Source organism: Patagioenas fasciata, chromosome 11 (assembly GCF_037038585.1).
Source record: "Patagioenas fasciata isolate bPatFas1 chromosome 11, bPatFas1.hap1, whole genome shotgun sequence".
NCBI classification, from domain to species: Eukaryota; Metazoa; Chordata; class Aves; order Columbiformes; family Columbidae; genus Patagioenas; species Patagioenas fasciata.
This window is the reverse complement of record NC_092530.1, coordinates 17,416,327-17,433,858: the sequence shown is the minus strand read 5'-3', so window position 1 is coordinate 17,433,858 and position 17,532 is coordinate 17,416,327. Positions and strand designations below refer to the sequence as shown.

General features: G+C 37.3%; 1 protein-coding gene across 3 annotated transcripts in view; it reads right to left on the bottom strand.

The window, feature by feature from the left end:
- Window positions 1–17,532, bottom strand: part of MTMR1 (myotubularin related protein 1) — a 37,427-nt gene that overhangs the window by 5,192 nt on the left and 14,703 nt on the right. For all 3 annotated transcript variants that reach the window (XM_065846327.2, XM_065846326.2, XM_065846328.2), the window contains 4 exons: window positions 14,945–15,151; window positions 14,032–14,124; window positions 8,295–8,408; window positions 6,957–7,133 (listed from right to left, as the gene is read on the bottom strand). In XM_065846327.2, the coding sequence (XP_065702399.1) occupies window positions 6,957–7,133; window positions 8,295–8,408; window positions 14,032–14,124; window positions 14,945–15,151 (591 nt within the window). The remainder of the gene's footprint in view (window positions 1–6,956; window positions 7,134–8,294; window positions 8,409–14,031; window positions 14,125–14,944; window positions 15,152–17,532) is intronic.

The following is a 17,532-nucleotide window of genomic DNA, read 5'->3' as shown; positions in this document are numbered from 1 at the left end:
AGCTGAAAGATATAAAAAGTATTAAACAAGTTCTTATACAAACATCTGAAAAGCAGCATGCCATTCAGAGCTGCGCTTCCCCTGATGTCTTAAATTCTTCTAATATAACTTCCCCTTTTTGAGAAAAGTAGCAAATATAAATGTAAAAAAAAAATGAAAAGAGAGACAATGGTGCTAGAGGGGAAAAAAGGGAGAAAATGCCAAAAACAAAGCCTCGATCTCAAGTCACATATATTTTTTTTTTTTAATGAAACCATTAAGACAACCAAATAGAACTGGAATTATGCAGCTTCCTGGTATCTTGGAAGGAGGAGAAAGAGGATGAAGCATGTTCAAAGCCTTGAAAAGAATGAAAGAAAAATAAGTTTATTTCATTTCCATGTTTCCTAAAGACTTGTTGCTGCCAGTGTTTCCTCATACCATCCTGTGCAAATTCTTACAGACAACTATCTCCATTTTTGTCACTCCACAACATTCTATTCCAGCATGTGATTCCTCTCTCAAATAAAGCTCCTTTCAGCAAGGAATAGGTCCAACAACCTTCACAATGACACCTGTAATGGCTTGCTGTGAACGAGGTTCTCTTTTGCTTTGCCACTGTTTAGAATAAAAGGAAGTTGAAGTGTGATTCTGTAAGGAACAAGAAGTTTGGAGATGGTTGTTTATTAAAAGATCTTGTTACCACTTTAACCCTAGAAGTGTATACTTGCAGAGCACAAGTAGTGTCTCCTTGGCAAGCTGTTATTACAGTCTTCTTAAGAAATCATATAATTGATTTGACTGAGATGAATTTATTGGGAGTCTGACAGCAGATGTACTGTTTCCTACTCCCTCATCCTGCCTCTTAAATAAAGAGTGGAAGCTCAAAAGACAACTCTGGACCCACCAACCCGTCACACTCAAGTTATTTTTTGCTGCTGTGCTCCGGTGTATCAATATAGATTTTCAGAAGAGTGTGCATCCTCTCCTTTGTAACACCAGCTTCCCCGCGCGTTGCCGCAGCGATGCTGCTAAGCAACAGGCAGCCCCTGCAGCCGGGTCCCAGCCTTTCTGCCCCTACTCCAGGGGAAATCAAGGACCCGCTTCTGCAGCCCACTGGAAAACTGGCTGGGCCATTTTTCAGTAGGTCCTCAGGATGTTTTACACACGGTATTCAAATTACTACCTCAATGTGCTGAAAAACAATAAATTTAATTCCTGTTATTAAAAAAAAATACTCCAGTAAAAAATAAACCAGAAACACGAAGGCGAATATGCAAGATTTTAACAGATTTTGGTGTGCTAACCTAATTAAAAATTATGTCATATAACTATTTATAAGACATAGATTAGATTTATCTAATCACATAAAATTTACTAAAACCAGATTAGATGTTGATCAATCCAAAACAAAACTGGCACTTACATCTATACAGCCAGCAATACAACCCAAGCAGGCACAAGAGTAAAGGAGTTTGCCAGCAGCACTAAGGAGTGGACCCTTGGGAAGTTTGATCTTCCCCCCAGGCATTAACCAAAAACCTGGTGCTGTAAAAGCTGGAGAAGAATTTGCCTGCAACACCTCAAGAAGATTTTTTTAGTGTTTTTTGTTTGTTTCCTTTTAGTTGCTATTGTAATATTGACTCAGAAACTAAGAACAATATGACTGAGACTGCATGTTGTTCCATTCTCCCCTCCATAATCAACTTTTTCCAGCCACTTACTTAGCACCTTTTTGTTTGGTTTTAAGCTCTCACCAAGTTTTGTAGTCCTTTCCCATTCAAATCCCTATTTTTGTTCCATTACTCCTCTCCGATCGAGTCATCGTTAGGAACTATTTTTTTGGTAAATACATATTTTTTAAAAATCAACTAATCAGGAAGATTTCATTTATTGAAGTTCTCAGGTTTTTCTAGCCTTTCAACAATTCGCATTTTTGCCCATCTCAACATACTTCTAAGTTTCCAGTCCAGCTTTTCTGCATCAACCCATGATTAAACTTCAGATCTGCACCCTCTCCCCAGTCTATTCACCTTCTATATCTACTTTCTGCTCTTGCACTTCTTCCCTGCTACTTGCTTCTTTTCACTTCCCTTCCTTATCCATAATATTCCCTGTCTCTCCAGAGAATTTCTTCTCTCTGGTATGAGCAGCCTCTTTCCTCTCAAAGACCTGATATCATTCTCCCACGGCTACTGACACTTGAAGTATTTGAAACCCCCTCACCAACCAATAACAAACAGTAAAACGCTGCGAAATCGGGTGAGCCAAGTAGTGTTCTTCACTCAGACAGAACAATTGTAGGTTCCTGCAAATTAATCAGTTGAAATGCCTGGGGCTTTATTTTCCCGATTAGCCACCTTTGCTGCCTATTTCATTCAAAAGCAGATACTTTCCCTACACTTTAAAGATAAGGTACCTATTGCCTGTAATGAGCTGAAAAGTACTTAAAACACTACTAAATAAACATTCTTTATTGCTTCAAATATCACTGATATGAGACCATTTTTTAAACTGAATGAGCCACGTGTGTATTGAAAACAGAACCTGCTGTACTGTAACTCTCAGAACACACCACTTCAGAGTTATAATCAATTATTCCTGCTGGATGAGGACTTGAGGAAAGACAAAGCTGGTTGTGGTTTTTTTAGTTATACCCACACAGAAACTACGATTATGTTATACAATATACATACTACAACACATTAAAAAATCTAGACATAAGACAGCTTCATTTCCTAAAAAATTCAAACCTTCCTCTTCACAGAATCACTGCAGTTCACTTTCAGCATTGATTTTCAGGTTTGCATTCCTAAGTAATCCTTCAGGATTCTGGAGTGCTTTTGGATAGCAAAATTTGTCAACACAAGGATAGGTATAAAAGAAATGATAATAGCTACTCACTTACAGTACGGCCAAGTCTTAATTGGATGGATATCTACTGTGTATTACTGTACTAGCTCAAGGACAGTCATTCACATGAAAATTGTTCAACAGTGAATGCATTTTGTCTTGCCCAGTGAGTATACTTTATCTGTTTTATTTTAGCAACAGGGAAGAAAGGCTGCAGAGGAAAATGGTTATTTTAAATTCATTGCTTGTCTTGTCACTTTTTCAAAAACCTACTCTGTGCATTGGAAAGACAACAATATCTTTCACTTCAGCTTTTTGTTCCTCTTTATGAAGAGCTGGAACCCTGACAGACTTGCTTTTGAAACCTAGTTAACAGTATACTCATAGAAAAAGGCAATCTCAAAGGATGAAAACAGCTGTTTTCAATAATAATCAATACTTCCACACTTATTGTAGGGGTATGCTCCTGGGAAACCAGGCGAAACCGTGAAGCCTTCATGAAAAGCAATGACTAGCAAACAGAAATTATGAATCCTATCATGTGGGAATTGGAACAGAGATTTTTGCAAACAACTGCACAGATTTCCAGACTCAGGAAACTCTACATGCTAGAGCTGATGCCATTGCTTGTTAAAGCCTACAGCCCATTTAGATTTAGACATCTGATAGAGCATGCTTTGCATACTTGCTCTTCAAAATAAGTGGAAACTCCCTCAAATGAAGAATATCTGTACAGTAATAGTTTCTCAGTTTCTGTGCGTGTTCTGATGCTGTGTTCATTACAGGATACCAATCTTTTTTGTTCCCCTTACATAACTACAGACATTTTCAGCACACAGGATAAGCAGTTAGTCTGTATTTTATTCCTTATCAATTGAATGCTGAGAGTTTTATCTGCAGATGTAAGTTACCTGCAGTAAATCAGACTCTGGAAATCTTGACTTTGTCGCCCAGATAGAGAAAAACTATCAGGTAGTGTAAGAAACTTGCTTTGTCTCACAAGAAACTGCGGTAAGTGCAGGGATGGAATCTCCTCAGCTAGGGCAACACTCAGCTATCTGATCCACAAGGCAATTCCTTTTCCTGACACCTCTTCTCAGTCAATGAACTCAAATAAGACAGGACTAAAATCTATCTAATTTTCTTGGGACAAGAAGTCAATAATGATGTAACACCTCCAAACTGAAATCAAGGAACATTTTATTTTACTTAAGAATTTGAATGACCTTGTTGAAGCACAGTTTAGTGAAGAGGGAATCTACAAGAAACACCCACATTTAACCCTGAATTTGCCATGTTATTGACTTCTCAGACACTTAAGCTTTGAACCCTGTGGAAGGAGACCATGAGTCACCTAATTGCACAGCACCTATTGCAATACAGCTGTAATTCTAAAACAAGGCTCTTGATGCAAATGAACACCCTAGAAACCATCAATTCAGCCTTCCACAAAACTCAGGTAGAACTGAAGATATATCATTATAAGCAGTCTTTTTTTTACAGAACATAATAACTCTGAACTCTATGTCCTAATGCAATGACGAATATGATCAGACCTTACTGTACTGTTACGAGCTCTGATGAGACACAGATATTTGAAGGCAGAGCACAACAAAGCAAAAATAAATACTTATCTCCAGTTAGGATTCAGTAATTTTCAAATTTTAAAAAATGAAAGGAGATGTATGCTAATTTCCAATAGAAAAGTCAATGAAGTGCAATGATTAACTTCTCTCAGTCCATTTAAAAATTCAGGCCTCACTGATTAATAAAGCTGAAATTAGAAAACCTAAAATATTGCCTCAGTCAAAAAACTGCCCTTTTGCTGTTGTGAGTTACCTCTCCTGTAACATAAAGATGGTTGATAATGGGTATCAAACACCCATTCTGATTATATTAAAGGACTATTCTTTATCTTCCCTTAAACTCATGTAATTGGGCATTTCTCCTTTATGGTGAGCTCCTAGAAAACAATAAACATTTTGTCATTTCCTGAGGAAGTTTTTGCAGCTGATAAAAGAGAACATGAAGTTGCCTTGAATTGCTGTTCATCAGAGAGCTCTTCGTTAACATTAAATATTTAACTTGCTCTTATTCTAGTTGAAAAACAAACTAACCACATTAAAATTTATTCAACAAAAACACCTTTTCTCAGCAGGCTGAGATATCTGTTCTTTTAATAAATCGACTGATTTTTTAAGAAATTTTTCACTGAAGATAAGTGAAGACCTGCTGGGTGTTGCAATAGTGATTGTCTTTTTGCTGTTTCTGAAAGGGCCTGAACGCTACTCAATCAGCTAACAGAGTGTGAAACTAGACAATGCTAATACAGAAGAAAGCAGACTGTATATTGTGATTACAAAGACTGTTATTTACTTGTTTGCATGAGTTTGTGCTTTCACAATTAGATTAGAAAACACAATCCTGCAAGAAATAACTGTAATATCTGCAGCAAATTTCTGAATATTTGTCACAAATCTCACATAAATGCAGGCCAGACACAAGAGGAAAGGAGTGATGTATCTCCACAAGACAAAGCTAATGTGGTAGATCTAAAAAGTCAATACAGTTGTATTAGTTCTTCAAAAAAAGAAGGTGGTAGTAAAGTTAAGGCATTTACCAGGATCATCAAATTTTTTTCCCTCAGCCTGCTGATTTGAGGATCTGTTCTCAAAGACCACTGAAGATCACTGATTCAGCTGTGCCAGAGCACTCCCCAACAGAGAGGCAGCAAGCAGAGCCTGCCATTGAATATGTGACAGTTCTGATACTTTCTCATTATGTCATCTCTTCCCCACCCTCACCTCTTTTGGACTGGGATAGCTTTCAGGTGTGTTTAACAAGCCTGCTCACTTTCAGGGCCTACAGATCTCAATTAAATACAAGTAATAAACTGACATTGCTGTGGGTTGATTATCCTAAAATATGCATAAACCACACAAATGTTTTTCAGCAAATAGGATAAGGGAAAGATGATATTTTGCTAAAAAGCAGTTGACAATTTTACTTCAAAACCATAAAGATTAAAATACACTTTCTTTCCAGTTTTAACACATGCTAACACCCAACAGGTACCTAACAGTCATAGGACTACACCAACTAAAAATACAAACAGCAAAGGAAACAAGGCAGCTCAGACGAAACATATCAGTGAGCATGAAAGCAATCCAGGCTTTTCCAGGACCTTAAAAAGTATTTCTCATATGCCTGGACTTCTACCAGTGCACTGTCCTTGAAACCTACCTTAGAACACCACCTTTGACAACCGCCTCTGACTTGTGGATGTCTAATAAATTTGACACTCACATCTGATTCTAACTGCTAGAAGATGAAAGCAGCTTTTGAGCAGTCACTTAACACAGGTAATTTATCATAATATGCTTGGGGGTACCTTGGAATGTTACCTCAATAAAGAGATGGTGTAGCTGCCTCAGATATATTACAGTTGTGACACAAACTGAATGTTCCTTCTTCAGAATTCTAAGCATGAGAGCATGTAGAGTATCTGTCTGAAGAAATTCAGATTTTTCTGAATAGCAGACATTACTTATAAGAACAAAAACTGGATGAATCAATGAGCATGTATATAGGGAGTGTTTAATGTTTAGCACGCCAGCTTTAAACCGTAAAGGCCAATTGAAAACAAGCATATGTGTGATGAGTTTAGAGACCCTACAAAATGAGGCAGTACTTGGTCCGAGATTCTTTCAGGAACTGCTGCTATATTTTCTATCGCTGCTGGTAAAAGGTAAAACATTATTAAAAACAAAGGTACACTAAGTCTGCAAGAAGGTGAAGACAATAAAAGTATTTAAAAGTGTTACAAAGTGTTATAAAAGTAATTTCCTGACAACAAAGACTGCTAATCTGTTACCTTTCTAAGCCAATAACGTGATACTGTAACTCCCTTTTCTACTGGTGACTTTAATGAAAACGTATTTTACCAAGTTTACACATCCCACATCTTCTTCGAGAAAATCACCTTTTTCCTATCAGCTGAAATACGTGCAAGAGATGAGCACTTCTGAAATTAAATGCTGCATTCAACACTATGAAAACTATTATTTTTTTTTTAAATCTCTGTGCTCTTCACTAAAATATAAAAACCACATGAAAGCTCATACCTGAGGCCGCATCCTTGGGTTCCATCGAACATAGTAGTTCACCCATAGTTCCAAATGGTTCAGACTGGCAACAGGATACAGCACATGGTTTTCATAGTTTACGTAGAAAGGATTTGTGAACTCATCTAACTGGCTGTTTATGTAGGACCACAGCGATACAGTCTTTGTGCTTATCTCCTGATTGGAGAAGAAAAAATAATAATAATAAATTATGTGGATCGCAAAACCTTAAAATATAAAGTTAATATCTACATATCAGTAATTTTACCTGTCACATTACCTTATCTACGAGAAAACTGCAAGCACTTCAAGAACACTTCCAGTAGCTGATCACTAAACACTCTTAAAACTTCAGCAAAACTTTCGAACACTTATTGTGGTCTGAGGTTAGCTGAGAAAGGAGATTCAGGCATGCTGCTTTCAAAGACACTAAGGTCTAGCTGAGCTAAAGAAAGCTCTACGGCTTGTAACTTACAGCAATAGTGAAAGCTACTTAAATATATGGTTACACGCTGGCCAACTACAAAAATAAAATTGAATTAGCTTTGCCAAGAAAACCAGTGAAGAGATATACAGTTTGGAAGATCCAAACCAACACCTGTGAAAAATAATTATTCAGTTCTCCCACTCACACTATTTGCTCCTATCAATTGGTATTATGTTTTAAAATGCCTATTTTATCTTTATTTGCACTTCTGAAAGTTGTATTATTCTAAATGTAATCAGCATAATCATGGTTAGATTGAAGACTGGAAATCTGAATTTACATCAGATTCATCTTGCAATTTTACACTCCTTCAGTGTTGTAAAGCATGTGTTTCTACTATTACTGTGTCTTAAATTACATTTCTTTATTGCGAATTGCATCTGACTATTCATTAATGAAAGAAAGCTGTCTGGGAACCCTGCATTTGTTGAGAACATGTTATTCAGCTCCATCTTGTGGTATTTATATGCAACTTTCTCCTTTCAGAAGCGGTAGAGACAAACAAACAAACAAAAAAAAGCAAAGCTAAATATGGCAAGGAATTGTTATTTTCTTTAAAAAAATATAAAGTATTAAAACCAACAAAGCCAAAAGTAAGGAACAGTGTACTTGGAATATTAACAAACAACTTCATTGAGCCCTAACTTCATTTATTTAGTTATTTTACATTTCTGTACTTTTCAACCATAAGTTCCATCTAATCATGCTGTTAAGTGAACAGCACAATAAATGCTATTATAATTTGATAATGATTATTTAAAATTTTATATGCTGGCTACAAATATCTGAAAGAGGACTTTCGAATACCCTCAACCCGCTGAACAAATACAATAGTGTATTACGCTATTTACCTCTTTTAACCTCTCTTTTTCACAGTTGCATAAGAATGTCCCAAAGAGACAACTGTAAAGATGATCCAGAATGGTGATCAAAAATAACTCGTTGAATTCAAACGCTGCAGGAAACTGAAATAAAAAATTGGTAAAATTACTATAAACTTTTTTTAAAGCAGTGTAGAAATGAAGAAACTCAAACATAAGAAATAATCAGATAAGATTTTTTTTCTTATTTAGTGATCATTTTCAGGAAAATTCCCAATCTCAGTACCTCCCATTGGAATAATCAATTTTACCTGCTTACTTCTTTATAAATACTCGTCAGAGACAAACCTTACATTCATTATGCAACTATACTAGAATACAAACGTAGAAACATTAGCTAATGTGAAACTGGTGACACAAAGCATTTCATTTTAAGGGGCTCTAAAAGTATTCTATTATAACACACCCCAAACTGTCCTCGACATATGCTTCATCTCTCTTGTTACAGGACAATAAATCATTTTGGGGAAAAAATATATGATGATGATATTGAGGAGTTCTCTTTCCTATTCTAACATGCAATGGATTGGATAATAAAGACTACTGCATGTACAATGTGCTTAACATATATTTAAAATGTTTCTTTTACTTTCTAACCAAGTAAGTTACTTCAGTCAGTTTCACCCCTTTAATTTACCATCAGCTTTGTACAATAAGCCTTTAATCCCTCTTCTTTTATATTGGAAGGTAAATCCTGTACATCTGAAATGAAAGACCTGTTATTCCACTGAGCACCACCAGGTACTTTATTTGTAAGCAGAAGTTACCTGATACATTCTATGAAACAGAGTTAGAAATTTGCAAACACTCAAAATCTTTAATATCTATCTTAATCTGTAGTGCTCTAAAAATCATGAAAGAAGAAATTAATGCAAACTGCATGGGTTGCTACCTCTTCAGATGGAAAAGGTCTGTCTTCAATCAAATTTTATGATAGAACTGCATATGGCAACTGTTTGATGTGTCAAAATAACTTTGCATTCAGTATGACAAGGGTCTCAAACACAGATATGGAATTAAAAACATGTAGAAGAAAAACACAAATCAGAAGACTAACGGAAAACTTAAGAAGTAGCATTTATCTCATTCCCATGAAAAAGAATAAGAGACTAATTTTCAGGATAAATGAAACAATTTTTGTCCATTCCCACTGAAGGAGTAAATCTTTACTGAAGTCTAAAATGCAAAGTTACAGGTTCATAAGAATTTCCTGCTATAAGGAGGAATCTCTAGTCAATATTTCAGATCTGAAGAAAGCAGTAGACTGGTTTCTGTCATGTGCCACTGAAGAATACCAAACACCTTGGCATGAGTGACTCCAGAGCTACTTCAAATAGAAAAAAGACACGACAAGCATAGCTAGGAGGAATAACACAGCAATTGGGACTGCGGCTGAACTAGCTGATCCAGAAACTCCTCTTCAGTGTCATCTGTGATTTATGAAGGGCAAATGTTTATTCATGTTGAATATAGAGAGATGAATAATACACAATAGGTGTGCTTGTATTAAATGCAGAAAGATCTATGTTTTAAGCAATGTTCTTTTAAAAGAAGACAAATTTAAGTCAAACATTGCAAAAACATTCTCTTTCCAAGACTTCTCAAGCTAAGATATACCAAATTTCAACTGAAAATTTTGAGAAGAGAAATTATCAATATCATGGCTCACAAAATGCGTGTGACTCTGCTACAGATTATGCACTGGGGCTTCCCTCTCAAATCACTGGTTTGTTTCCAATCACCTATCCATATGTTTTCACAAAACATACAGGAATTTAAGATTATCAAATTATCTTTTTCAGTCATGTTCGAAAGTTATCACTTACAGCACTTTCTTCTCTCTAGGAAATCAAGCCAAAACTCAATTACAATATGATGATGTTAACAACACAGCTACGATTTTGTAAAAGGATGAACAGAACTTGATAAGCAGGTGCGTCAAACTGAGTTAGGAGAAAATTCAGTAGCTCTCAGACCTCAATCTCCTGCGTCCAGCCCAAAGCAGCAATCAGATACAGAGAGCAAAAATAATTTGCAAAGGATCAAAATGATATTTCAAAATAACTTTGAAGACAAAGCTTCTCCTAAAGGGACCCTGTTTAACTGAAAGCACTTAATGAGCATTGTCACATTCGGGTTCTGTGTTGTGACGCGCCCACAGTAATCAGATGGATGCCGACATGGCTGCTATTCCAATCCAGTGAAGCATATTCAAAATTCCATACATCAGTGGTTGCACTCCAACTAATTTATTAATAAGTGATTGCATTTTATTGAAACGCTGTCTTTGGATACAAGAGTTGAACTGTTGGAGCTGATATATCAAGACTGTAAAGCTTCTATTACCACTTCTGAAAAATCACTGACCTAAAAATGCTTTCATCTGTAGTTCCAAGCCCATTAGCGTCTGTTTGAAGATTCAGGTGGAAAAATTCCCCAAATGAAAATTTACTTCTTGTCAAATCCACTAATTGTGAGAGAACACATGGGTCATTAAAATCTCCCACTTGATGCTGCAGGAGTTGTTGGGCGTTTTTGTAAAGGAGCTATTTAAAAAAGAAGAATTATCTTGTGCAAAAGTCTGATGATAGATGACACAGAAAATAAACTTGCTTTTTAATCAGCTTTGCAGAATAGTTCTTATGATTGTGGAATCGGACTGAATTGGGTTAAGTGAACACTAGATATCATAGCAGGATGACCATGAGCCAGCACTGTGCCCTTGTGGCCAGGAAGGCCAATGGCATCCTGGGGTGTATTACAAGGGGGGTGGTCAGTAAATCGAGAAAGGTCCTCCTTCCCCTCTACTCTGCCCTGGTGAGACCCCATCTGGGATATTGTGTCCAGTTCTGGGCCCCTCAGTTCAAGAAGGACAGGGAACTGCTGGAGAGGGCCCAGCGTAGGGCAACAAAGATGATTAAGGGAGTAGAGCACCTCCCTTATGAAGAAAGGCTGAGGGAGCTGGGTGTCTTTAGTTTGGAGAAGAGGAGACTGTGGAGTGACCTTATTAATGTTTATAAATATATAAAGGGTGAGTGCCACGAGGATGGAGCCAGGTTCTTCTCAGTGGCAAACAATGATAGGACAAGGGGTAATGGGATCAAGCTGGAACACAAGAGGTTCCACTTAAATTTGAGAAAAAACTTCTTCTCAATGAGGGTGACAGACAGTGGACCAGGCTACCCAGGGAGGTTGTGGAGTCTCCTTCCCTGGAGACATTCAAAACCCACCTGGACACCTTCCTGTGCGACCTCACCTAGGCGTTCCTGCTCCGACGGGGGGATTGGACTGGATGATCTTTTGAGGTCCCTTCCAATCCCAAACATACTGTGATACTGTGATAACAGACTACACTACTGCATCTAGTGAGGAACGTACCTGTGGCAAAGGATGATACCTGGTAACAAACAGGGTGCAACTTTCTACCAGTTTTAAACACACCTTCGTCCTATGTGGGCACCGTGCATGAAAGGGAGAACTACTATTTCAGCTGCAATGCTACTTGCTAATTTTAGTTTTGTTTCATTTTTAAGAGGGGAACAGTACTTAATCAGATGACATGTGGCCTTTCCAATTTGATATCTGCTATTCAAAATCACCAGAATTTACTAACAGAGCAGGGAAAACATTTCACCATATGTTTTTTATTAAAATCTGATATGAATGTACTCCTCTCAAGTTCTCTCTTACTGTATTGCTGTGTCATGAAGATCATAAAACACAAGGGAAAATATGAGGCTGTTAAGGATTAAGTTTCATTGTCTGAAGGTATCCGGAAATTTGCATCTTAGTGGGAAATTAGAGATTCTCTCACTGTATTAAGTCACCTGTTTTAAGAATGCAATTCTCAAAGCCTGGAAGAGAAAATTTCCTTGCTCTAAGCCCATGCCCAAACCCAAGCCCTTACACCCTCCCGCAGTCATCGACATTTATCTGAGCTTTGGAACATTTCATATATGTTTACCATAGATTCTAAAGCATGAAACTAGCAATGTTTTATGAGCAAGTGATATACACTAGGACAAAGTAGAATCCTGGTTTTCATAGGTCCATGTCAAGGTTATCACAATCTTAACATCTATTCTCTAGGTGTTGAAGTTGACTAAAAAATAAAAATAAGTGGGCAAAAACTCTCCAAGAATGTTTTCAATTTTTTGCCCTGCTGTAACATTAATGATTTTTCAATGCTGCTGCTGTTCCTGAATTTCAGAACAGTTTCTGGTCCAAGTTTTGAACACATGTGGCACTGGCAAAACGTTTCACAGACTCCTCCTCGCCCCAAATCCCCCTTTTTTTTTGAACTAGAAGGAACTAAACTGTTTATAGCAAGAAATAGGAGGCAGCAAGACAGATCACAAAAACAGAAGAAGCTGCTCTCAATTAAGGATCTCCCCAGAGGACTTTTGTTCCTATCAGGTGTTCAGAACTGCTTCTCTTTGCTATTGTCATTAGCTGTCCTCCGAGAGAGGGGCAAAAGGTTTCATTTATTTTCTCCAGCCATACTAAACAGCACATTAATGCTGAAATACAGATACACAGAAAGTCTTCAAGAGACTCTGGACAAGTATTACAAGTTTTGGAAACTATGATGTGAGTTTTTAAGAACCATGTTCAGAACAAGAAGACTAAGGTAAGAGATCTGGGAGTGCTGACTTCATAGGAAGCGGACAGTTACCCTTCTCTCTTCAGAACAGATCAGATACTATGTAGACTTCATTCAGTATAATAGCTTTTACCATAAAAGCACAGATCTCTGCTAGGCTTCAAGAAGAAAAAAAAAAGGAAAAGGAGAAGGAGAAGGAGAAGGAGAAGGAGAAGGAGAAGGAGAAGGAGAAGGAGAAGGAGAAGGAGAAGGAGAAGGAGAAGGAGAAGGAAAAGGAGAAGGAGAAGGAGAAGGAGAAGGAGAAGGAGAAGGAGAAGGAGAAGGAGAAGGAAAAAGAAAAGAAAGAGTCAAGCACTTCTAATTTACTTGAAAATAAAGCCTTCATGTGGACCACCTACTTCAGTAACCTCATTAAAGAACAGCAACATAAAAACTCAGAAAAACTGATGCTCATGGAGGTACAAATAAGCAAAACGAAGGCTAAAGCCGTTCTATAATTTCACATATTCTGAAAAGAAATGAGAACTTTGATATTTTGATATCTTAAATATCACTGGTTTCAAAGATCTCCCCTGATTCTGAGGTAAAAACAGTGTTGGAAGTAGGAAAACTTGTCTGAGAATAGGCTTGTATGTTAGAAATGCCATCCTGTATGCATAATGATGCCAACATTAACTTACATTTCACATTCAAAACATATATAGAAGAACCGTCTCCTCCCCTCCGTTCAAAAGTCAGCCTGGATTTTTGCTGTTTCTTAAGGACAATATATATCCATACAAACATTTACTCCACCAGTGCATACGCAATATAAATAATTTATCTCATCAATAATCCTCATTTACATAATCAGAAGATCCTTTTAAAGCCTATTTTAAACAAAAAGGACTCCTAGTATTTTGGGTTCAAGTCAATACTTCCACTCTAGCTCCTTGTATCTTACTAGGAGCAAAAAGCTTCCCTATGTTCGCATGGTGCAGCCATAGCACGACCAGCTTCAGGGAAACACGCTACTGCTCTACAAAGGAATGTGTTCTCCTACGTGAATTACATTTCCAAGGTAAAGACTGAGACCTCATAGAAATACATTCTTAAGAATTTTACCTGCTTTGTCATTTGCCAAACACAGTCGATGAACTGAAGGAAGATGGGAGATCTGTCTGCATCAGCATGATCATCATCTCCATGTCCTACTCGCTGAAAGTCAAAACAAGTTTTGCGTTTCAGTCTAGTGTGTGTATTTGCAGTACCATCACAACACTTCAAAGCTGAGTAACTCTTAAACATGTTCCAATGGTGAACAAGACAAGCAAATCTTCCATAATGCTAACCTGTATTTTTCAACTACTAAAAATGCATCCCAATATTCATTTATGGACATGCCTTTGCTACTGAGTAGAGCTAGAAAGACACTTGGTCAAAGCTGTGCCAGTTGTTTCCCCATCTTTCACTGCACAGCCACTTATTTCTATTATACCAATGGGTCAAACTGGTAGGTATTTACTAAGACTGTACTGAAACAACAGTTATACCATATCCACCTGCCATAACTACATGTGATTTCTCCTAAACCATCTTAGATTCAGAGCCCACAAAATGTCATAATAATTTATGTCCTAATTCCCCACTAGCCCATGTGTTAAATAAACACTTCATCCTTAAACTGGAGTAATGGCTCCAGCAATTTTACCTTCTAGACACTTTGTTTTCCTTGTTTCTCCATTCATAAGATTGCTAAAGATGAAGCAATGTGTTACAAGCTCTCTTACTCATAAAAAAACGTGATTTTTTTAACTATTATGTTGAAGCCACTTAATTCTTATTTACTTTATATTATACCTCACATACAGATTTCCTGTTAAAAATGAACAGGTCACAATTCTCTGACACACTCCCACCATTAGAAGAAGGACACCAGAGATGATAACTAAAATGCAGCGGAGTACAGTGACAAAACATGCTATTGAAAAGAAAAGCCCTGCAGGTGACAAACTGCACACTAAATCTTTCAGCTTACCATTGCAAATCGGTGTCCAAAACTTATCCACTCTTTTTCTATAAGAACTTCAAACCCCTTGATAGTTCTGTAATAGCTGTCCAGCATAAGCATAGCCAGCGCAGTAAGCTGTGCAGTTCGATCCCAGCCATCACTGCAATGTACCACTACAGATGTTTTACCAGATTCAATTTTATCCGCAATTCTTACTGCTCCAGCGAGAAGCATCTTTAATAAACAAAAATCAACATGCATATTAAATAGTAATCAAAACACTATAAAAAAGTTATAATTTTTATACTCTTCAGGTTAATATACTTTAAAATTTAAGATTAATTACATAATCATCTGGACAACATTGTTTTAAATCGGAGCTCTCCAGATAGTGGTATGCCTACTCCTAGAGGTACAAAAACTGTGTGCACTCTGTTGTTCAGGAGGGAATTCTTACCAGTTCTCCTTTATTTGTAGCATGTAGCCAAAGACCCTGGGAATCCTTCTCTAAATTTAATCTGAAATTCTGCATCATTATGAAAAGACACATTAACTTATTCAAAAAACTGAATTCGATGTTTTTAAAGTTCATTTTCACAGTAATCAATCACTCTTTCTTCCCCAGCTTTCAGTTCTCAACTACTAAGTTTAAAGAAAGGGACAAACTATCCAGCTAATCTGAATAAAAATACAATCCAAACAAATCCAGCGCTGCCTCGCTGAGAGCCTGTGCTGAGCTGTTGGTGCATGAAGTCCACATTATACCGAAGCCATGAGCAGCGTGGATTCAGAAGCGCGCTGGAGAGCCAAGGATGGAGATGACACAGGGCTCAGATCACCTGTGTGAATTTGTTATTCTCCCTCACAAAAATACTCTCTCTTGTTCTCTTCTGCTGCTCTGTAGTTTCTTAAAATCCTGGATAATCTGTCTGCTGTGAAGATTTGTCTCTGTAACATGACCTATCATGACACTGAAAAATATGTGGAAAAAGCCAACCACTAGAACAGGATAACAGAGAAATTCCTATTCTGCATTCCAACATCAGAAAGTGGAATCTCGCAAAATACTTGCATTTTTCCCTTCCCAGGCATGCAAAAACATCTTCTGGGAAGCAGGAAAGACAGCATCCCCTGCAGAAGCTGTTGACAAGATCAGTCTTCAAAGCTTTTTCAAGAACCACGCTTTAGAGACAATTTTCATAGATTATCTTTCACTGATCGTATCTTTTATGGTAAAACTGAAGGATGCCAGGATGGAAATATCAAGAAACCACACAAATGCATCTATGGGAGAACAGAGCTTATGATCTGAGCTAGTTAATTGTCAATTACTTCAGTTACAAAGTTCTACTGTACTAAAAAAGGTGCAAATATTTAAAGTTTGGTCTTCAATAAAGGCAGAAAACTAATCTATATAACATATAGGTATGCCATAGTTTGCTCTAAATTGTCCTTAAGAGAACACAGATGCCTTTGAAAGAATACAGCCAAACCTAAAAGGATATAAGAGATACAGGCAATAGGCAGAGAATGGGAAACAGAAACCAGAGTAACTATTAATTCAGTAAATATCTGTGGAGTAGGTGAAGCATTTTAATCTACTTTGGACAAAATCCTTTAGAAAACAGTTTCCTCCACAAACTATTATTATTCTTTATAGATGTTTCAAAACTTAGCAAACCACAATATTTCAGTTAAGACTCCTAATGAATAGCTGGCTTTGGATTGGTTTAGAAAATGAGAATGGTTTAAAATTAATAGCACAAGTTCTACCCTGAAAGACAGAAAGTACCCTGGAGGGCAGAAGGAAACATCCTGCATGTGCAAAAAGCACCAAGTGACTCTACTCCTGCATTACTACTGTCTCTACACACACAGAGAGACACTATTGGTGCTTCCCCAGACACTCCTGGACCAGATTCAAAGTGCTGTAGGTGCCCAGGGCCAGGAAGGTGAACTTCCAGTAATGCATCGCATTAAACTGGGACACAGACACACTGATCTGAGCCCAGAAAACAGAAGATGTGTTAGAGTAAAGCTGTGGATTTCTTGATCGCTATTACAAGTCAAATCAAACAGGAAGGCAAGCAATTCTCGGATAAATACACAAGATGATATCAACACCGTTAACACACTAATGTCAGCTTCTAAGAAATCAGACTGCAGTTTGAGCCATCAATACCATAACGTGAAGTATCACTTATGGGACAGATTAATGAAGAATGTTACACGTGTCAACTCTTTAAAATAATTTAAGTGAAATTTCAAATTGTTATGCTATTGTCATCCGAGCAGCAGTGGTATCGAGGTCCATTCCTGCCACCACTTGAGCCCTGGAAAGGTGATAAGAGAAGGTTTCCAGATACTCAATTCTCAAAGCTGTTTGAAATAGTACAGCTTCAAGAGAATACAAAAATTAAACTGTTCCCAAAAGATCATTAAATTTGTTTAATTCTGAAGTGTTTGCTCCCTCTACTGGTTCTCCTGCAGCAGTTAGCAAGCACCAGTTAATAGAAGAGTAAAACTAATGAACAGTCCCAAATATGTTTTGCATGAGTGACATTTGAGCCAGTTGCTAATAACACAAATTCCACTCCATTCTCATTCATCATAAA